A 7734-nucleotide genomic window follows, 5' to 3' on the forward strand; every position below is an offset into this window, starting at 1 on the left:
GCTATATTTTAGAGATATCTTTTTGATGGAGTACATTTTATGAGATAACCATATAAGTCAATAGGACCTTTGATTGACAGACTTTCAGGAAGTATCTGTTATAAAAATCTTGTGTTGAACAAAGAGTTTCATGCCTTTGAAAGCTTTAGGATGGATATATATATCCATTCCTTCACAGAGGTATGTCATCTGTCTAGACATTTGGAACAGAGACATAAGGTGTGTTGTTTACACCCTGAATATTTACAGTGTGTAGGGAAAACAGAAGTAAATACACTGTCATAGTCCTGTCCCAACAGAACTGTAACTGAGGCAAGAACAGAAGCTCTGGGAGGACAGAAGAGAGAAGGTTCGCCAAGCCCAGTGCTATCAGGGAGAGCCCTGGAACAACCAGTGACTGTGTTGCCTCCTGTGAAGCGAAATGTTCACTGGACAGAGAGTGACACTCAGAAGCAAAGGGGAGGCTGCGCACAGTGGCTCATAATCCTGATATACAGGCACAGTGGCCTATAATCACTTTGGGAGGCCAAGGCAGGCAGATCACTTGAGTCTAGGAGTTCAAGACCAGCCTGGACAACATAGTGAAACCCTGTCTCCACAAACAATACAAATATTAGAGGTGTGTGGTAACACACACCTGTAGTCCCAGCTTCTTGGGAGGCTGAGGTAGGAGGATGGATTGAACCAGGGAGGTTAAGGCTGCAGTGAGCTGTGATCGCACCACTGCACTGCAGCCTGGGTGACAGAGTGAAATGCCGTCTCACTCTGTCAGCAAAGGGGGCGGCGCTTGCAAATTCAGAGCTGGGAGAGAGGGGGACGTATTCAAGGAAATAATTATAAACTATGATCAGGGAGTGGTATAGATGGGACAGGGTATGAAGAGTAGTGATGCATGGGGCTACAGAGATGAGCAAATGCTACCTGTGTGCCAAACATGTGCCTCTTTTCCATATTTCTTAAATATTATTCCATGGATTGTAAGATCATAATATGATTAATGAAGCCTGTCCAGAGGAAGACCTAATTTCATGTGCCTTGGGAATGTTTCCGAGGAAAACTGATTTGCTCTCTCTCACTCTTGACTGCTAGCATTTCTGAGGCATGTTGCTCAGGTAGTGCTTCGGACAGGCTGAAGACAGTGGAGACAGCACAAATTGCCAAATAAAGAATCGTAAAATAAAAAATAAAATAAAAAATCGTAAAATCTAAAAAATCATAAAATATTGTGCTAAAGTCAATATAGGTGTTGATTTCAGATATTGGAGAGTTAGTCATAATGAGAAAACTACATTTTATAAAATTTTATGCTGTAAAGTGAATTGCTTACCACTTACTACTGTAGTACAACCCAGCAGTGATTAGGCATATTATGAAAGATATCACCTTAACTTACAAAAGTTTTTATTATAAGACTAAAATCTATCAATATATGTTTAACTTTTGTAGCTTGTGCTCATTTAATAGTCTTCTCACTTCTTATTTTTAAATGGAGGGATAGTTCTCAGCAGAGTGTCTGCTGTTCTGTGAGCCTGTGGTACTTGTGGTGTACCTATATAAACATTTTTATATAAGGTGTATATAGGACAGTGCTGCACTGAGTACTGGCTTTCAACAACATAAAGGAGCTTATGTCAAAATATAAATCTCAAGAAAGTGTTATTACCAAAGGAGACTTGGGAAGAGGGGAGAATCAGTTTAATAAAATAGTGTGCTTAGTGATTTTGTTGATTTGCATTCTGGTGTAGTCTCCTTACCTCTTCCTGGCAACAAGTGGTTTGCCCACCTTCCAGCAATGAGACTACTTGGAGTAGCTCCTATGTAGCATATGCCCACTTGTGAGGTATTATCCATGTACAATCCATCATAGATTTCCTATCAAATGACAGTATTGTTCCTTCATTCTTTTCCTTGGTTGTTATACATATGGTAAATCTTGATCATGGGTTTTCTTGAACATTCTTGATTTCACATAGTTTTTTAAATTAGAATTTGCTAAATGTTTAATATTTCGATTTTTCTAAGACTTTTCATACAGTTTGGGAGAATATCCTCAGATTATGTATTATAATTTACATTTTACAAAATATAATTACTGTGTATATCATTTCATTGTAAAATTGACTATTAGGCCAGGAATAGTGGCTCACACCTGTAATCCCAGCACTCTGAGGGGCTGACACAGACAGATCGCTTGAGGTCAGAAGTTTGAGACTGGCCTGGGTGGGCAACATGGTGAAACCCTGTCTCTATGAAAAATAACAACAATTAGCCAATCATGGTGGCCCATGCCTGTAGTCCCAGATACTTTGGAAGCTGAAGTTTAGCCACCATGATTGGCTAAATTTCAGAGAGAATCCCTTGAGCCCAGGAGATCAGGGCTACAGTGAGCCCCTATACTCCAGCCTGGGTGACAAACCAAGACCCTGTTTCCCACCCAAAAAAATTGAATAATATCTGTTTTACTCATCATATCAGTGACTCAGTTCTGCTTGATTTTAAACTTACGGTAATACAGCAGAGTTTGTTTCCTGACACATCAGTCTTATAACAGTAAGGGCTGTGGGTAAATGATCTATCTCTCAGTAAGAATGTGTTGTTCTATATGAGTGTAAATAATATGGCTTCAGACTATCTTACAGAGAATATAATTATTTTCTCTTTTAGAATTACAGAGGATCATGTGATTCAGCATGGACTGGTAGTGGATGGGACCAGCCTATCTCTTGCACTCAGGGAGCATGAAAAACTATTTATGGAAGTTTGCAGAAATTGTTCAGCTGTGTTATGCTGTCGTATGGCTCCACTGCAGAAAGCAAAAGTATGTATATAGGTTATAAAAAGTCCCGTAAAGATATTTAGATATAAACATATTCTTTAAAGTTAATGCTTTACATAGTTTTATTTGGTGCTATACAGTATATAAATTTTACTAGGAGTCAGTCACATCTCATATTATAAATTTTAACCATGTACATTAGACTTTTGGAATTCTCAGTGAGTTTCAACTATTCAGTGACCCAGAAAGTCTGTGATGAGTAGCAGTTTGTGATCTTGCAGAAATTAAACTGTGATAACCAATGTTTCACAAGTTAGTTATGTAGCGAGTGAAGGAGTCTAGGAGAGACATCAGTCATTTGCACCTTCAGATGGTTCTGTTGATCTCCGTTTACTCTTACATTCTCATTAAGTGATAATTTGTTGTTATAGTGATATATAATTATATAACATTCTTATGAAGTGTTAATTTTTGGTTACTTTTGGCTATAAAGTGATAAATAAAGCTTTAGTGCAAAAAGTTGAAAAGCCAATTAACTTGTAATGTAAAGCTTATATATAGGAAATATTTACATTTCAGCTAGCTATGTGATTCAAGTGAAAGCCTATATAAACATTTTTTTTTTTTTAGACGGAGTCTCTTGTCACCCAGGCTGGAGTGCAGTGGCCCAATCTCGGCTCACTGTAACCTCGGCCTCCCAGGTTCAAGCGGTTCTTCCATCTCATCCTCCCAAGTATCTGGGACTATAGGCACTCGCCACCATGCCCAGCGAATTTTTGTATTTTTAGTAGAGTTGGGGTTTTACCATGTTGGCCAGGCTGGTCTTAAACTCCACACCTCATGATCTGCCTGCCTTGGCCTCTTAAAGTTCTGGGTGAGCCACCATGTGCCCGGACAAACATTTTTTATAAGTCTAAATTTGGAATTTGAAGTCTTAGACTATTTTTCACAAACATCCTTTGCAGTGAACATCTAAATATTGTTTCCCATATAGGTCTAATAAATTAGACATCCAATTTTTGGGGCTTCGTGGAATTTTGTTACAGTGCCTATGTTGTGATAATTCATGTACCTCAGTCTACAGAGACTAAAACTGGAGATCAGACAGAGCAAATACCAAGGTTCTTTATCAAAGTACATTCAAGAATCCCAAAGAAACAGTTTTTTTGAGTTCATTGAATTGAATCTTGATTTTTAAAACATGTTTAAATTTTATTACAAATGGAAACAATTATTTTTCTTTCATGTCAAATGAAAAAATAATTTCTTGAGAAAGAAAAAATTTTGCCTAACAGTTGAATTAAGTGCAGTCATTTTTTTTTACCCAGTTATTAATCCTTCTAATATTTAAGCTGTATTTGAGAGATTCTTGTTTCTCATCATAAAATCCAAAGATAATTCTCTTGTTTTGTTGCGTCATTTCTGAAAGACATTTCTAAAATCTTGAGATACTCTCAAAAAAAAAAAAAAAAAGAACCTCAGTGCATATTATTATCTAATGTGAAATTAAATATTTCTTTCATTAGTGTTCTTACTAGAGTCATTTTAGATAAATGACTTTATATAAATGCCAGAAAATTGAAGTTGTGTCATAAATAACTAATTCATTGTGTCTTTCAGGTAATAAGACTAATAAAAATATCACCTGAGAAACCTATAACATTGGCTGTTGGTGATGGTGCTAATGACGTAAGCATGATACAAGAAGCCCATGTTGGCATAGGTGATTAATTTTTCCTGAAAAGTTTTTCCTGAACTTTTAAAGTTGGAGGTATTGTTTGGTGGTTTTGAATTTTCTTTTTGTAGATTAAAGTGCAGTATCAAATTTGTGAATGAAAAGTAAATACAACATGGTAATATAACGGTGTATTGCATCAGGAACTTACTATAATTAAGCCCACTATTATGTATATTTTCATTCCAAATTTTAGTTTCACATTTTAAATGGAATAAATACCACATTAGTGAATTTTGTCTTTGCCAGTTCTTTTTCATAGTAAAAGTAACTTTATTTTTGCATGCCATTTGTACGTTTTAAAGTACTTTCACATTATTTTACCTTTTTTACATTCTACATTTGTGATTTACATAGTTGCCCTTACGGTTCTTGTTTTAGAATGTTACTGTTACTCAGTTTATTTGTAAATCTAAAGATTCAGCAGTGCATTTTAAAGATAATTATAAAGGCAGGAAATTGCACGAAACAATAATAAAAATATAAAATCTCAAGTAGTTTTCTCATTTTGATAACCTTTATCATTACTCTTTTCTATTTTTGCCTAAAACTTTTATTTGATTCAGACTGCTAATATCATTTCATTATATGTAATTTATTAATCCTTTCCTTTTTAGCTATGTAATCTTATTATATAAATACAGAGCAAAATGAAAAGTATAGGCTTGGGATTTTTTATGGAAGGGTAAAATGTGAGAGTTAAGCTCATCTCTGTTCTGGAATAGTCTCTATAGTGTGCTAGATGGGTAGTTATCAGGTCTGGTCTTTTCCATGTGTCTCTCAAATAACTCCTTCCTCTTTCAGATCATTAACTCTGCATTTTGAAAACTTAATTCTCCTTTTAGTTTGTATAAATCTTTATAGCAGCTTGATGATAACTTCCTATACCATACATTTGAGGCCATAAAAATGTACAATATTTATAACAGTTTGATTCTGTAATGATAATAGGCAGACCAGTCACTAGAATGCATTCAAGCGTCTGGAAGTTTAGAATATAACAAAGGAAATACTTGAAATAAGCAGGAAAAAAAATTATTTATTTTTAAAAAATGGATAAAACTTGTTAGTTATTTGGAAAAAAAGAAGTTGAGTCTCTATTACTTACAACAAAACAAATTCAGGATGAATTAGGATTTAAATAACTAATAAAGACCAAAAAAAAATAATAGAAGAAAATTTAATGACTAATTCTGTTGTTTGAGGTGTGGAAGAATCTTTTGAGGACAACACCAAAGCAAGGAACTATAGTTAACTATAGGGAAAAGATTGTGCAGAGGTAAAAACTCCCAGAACAAATTTTAAAGACAAACTGGTAAAGAATATTTGTAAAATGGATCACAAAGTTTTAATAATCCTGGTTATGAAGTATTAACAGATTAATGAGAATAAGAAAAACATTTCAATAGAAATATGTGGAAGGATGTGAGCAATCGGTTGTTGCAAAAGGAGAAATCGAAAAAGGATGCTAAATGTATGGGAAAAAAGTTCAAGCCGGGCGTGGTGGCTCACGCCTATAATCACAGCACTTTGGGAGGCCAAGGCAGGCAGATTACGAGGTCAAGAGATCGAGACCATCCTGGCCAACATGGTGAAACACCGTCTCTACTACAAATACAAAAATTAGGTGGGCTTGGTGGTGTGTGTCTGTAGTCCCAGCTACTTGGGAGGCTGAGGCAGAAGAACTGCCTGAACCCGGGAGGCGGAGGTTGCGGTGAGCCAAGATCGCACCACTGCACTCCAGCCTGGCGCCTGGGGACAGAGCGAGACTGTCTCAAAAAAAAGAAAGGAAAAAAAAGTTCAGTCCCTCCAACAATCCAAGGAATGGAAATTAAAATTGCCCATCAGATTGGTATGTACTGTAATGTATTACAAACATTGATAAGCCTGGAGCTGGTAAAAGTATAGATTAACAAATGGTCTTACACAACGTTAGTGGGAGCATAAATTGGTATACCCTGCATCATTATTCAAAACAAAATTTTAAATGTGTGCCTATTGACATTACAATTATGCATGCAGAAATTTCTAGGAAAAAAATTGAGTGTGTTAATGAAGATATACATTACAAGTACACATTATAAGCAATGTACATAATCTGGTAAGCAACAAAAGCAAATTGTAAAACTATTTTTTTTTTTTTTGGAGACAGAGTTTCGCTCTTGTTACCCAGGCTGGAGTGCAATGGCGCGATCTCGGCTCACTGCAACCTCCACCTCCTGGGTTCAAACAATTCTCCTGCCTCAGCCTCCTGAGTAGCTGGGATTACAGGCACGCGCCACCATGCCCAGCTAATTTTTTGTAGTTTTAGTAGAGACGGGGTTTCACCATGTTGACCAGGACGGTCTCGATCTCTTGACCTTGTGATCCACCCGCCTCGGCCTCCCAAAGTGCTGGGATTACAAGCGTGAGCCACCGCGCCCGGCCAATTTTTTTATTTTTTTTTTTAAGATTCTTCTGCCTTAGCCTCCTGAGCTAAGAAAGTGCCCATCACCACACCTGTATTTTGTATTTTTAATAGAGATAGGATTACACCATTTTGGCCAGGCTGATCCCAAACTCCTGACCTCAGGTTATGCACCGCCTTGGCCTCCCAAAGTGCTGAGATTACATGCGTGAGCCACATTTTTATACATGTTTTTGTATATATGAAATAACATCCACACACACACGTGAAATAAGCAGAAAGAAAATTTCTGAAAGAATGCAGACAACTGGTTTTCTCTAGGGATTATGAATATAGTTTTTTTTCATTATACATTTTGGGACACTTTCATCCTTTTATGACAAAAATTTTAATTTTGAAATAATTTTTAAAAGTTTCTTCTAGATTGAAAAATACAAACTGGGTGATGACCCTTTTTCTCTTTTGAAACCTTAAGGATTATTGTAACCTTTAAAAAAGTGTTCATAATTGTCAGATGAAATGATGCACTGATTTCAAATGATATTGTACATTTTTAAAAATTTATCTTAAATTCATATTTTTCTTTTAAAAAGCACATTTTGACTTATTCATGGAAGTGTTATGCTCATTTTGTTAAATTCAAATGACTCAAAAATTTGAATATTTTTTATATTCATTGAAAATAGTGAAGTATTTTATAGCATTCTGTCCATCGGAAGTGTGTTACCCAGTACTTGTACTTATTAGTGTAATAATTGATGCTCCTGCTAAATCCTTAACTTTCAATATTATATATATATATATATATATATATAT

The 7734-nt window shown here is 35.7% G+C and overlaps 1 protein-coding gene across 5 annotated transcripts in view; it reads left to right on the forward strand.

Moving 5' to 3' along the window:
• Positions 1–7734, forward strand: part of ATP11B (ATPase phospholipid transporting 11B (putative)) — a 119095-nt gene that overhangs the window by 79077 nt on the left and 32284 nt on the right. For all 5 annotated transcript variants that reach the window (XM_017520383.2, XM_037735532.1, XM_037735533.1 and 2 more), the window contains 2 exons: positions 2665–2818; positions 4397–4499. In XM_017520383.2, the coding sequence (XP_017375872.1) occupies positions 2665–2818; positions 4397–4499 (257 nt within the window). The remainder of the gene's footprint in view (positions 1–2664; positions 2819–4396; positions 4500–7734) is intronic.

This window comes from Cebus imitator, unplaced genomic scaffold (genome assembly GCF_001604975.1).
Source record: "Cebus imitator isolate Cc_AM_T3 unplaced genomic scaffold, Cebus_imitator-1.0 Scaffold828, whole genome shotgun sequence".
Classification (NCBI taxonomy): domain Eukaryota; kingdom Metazoa; phylum Chordata; class Mammalia; order Primates; family Cebidae; genus Cebus; species Cebus imitator.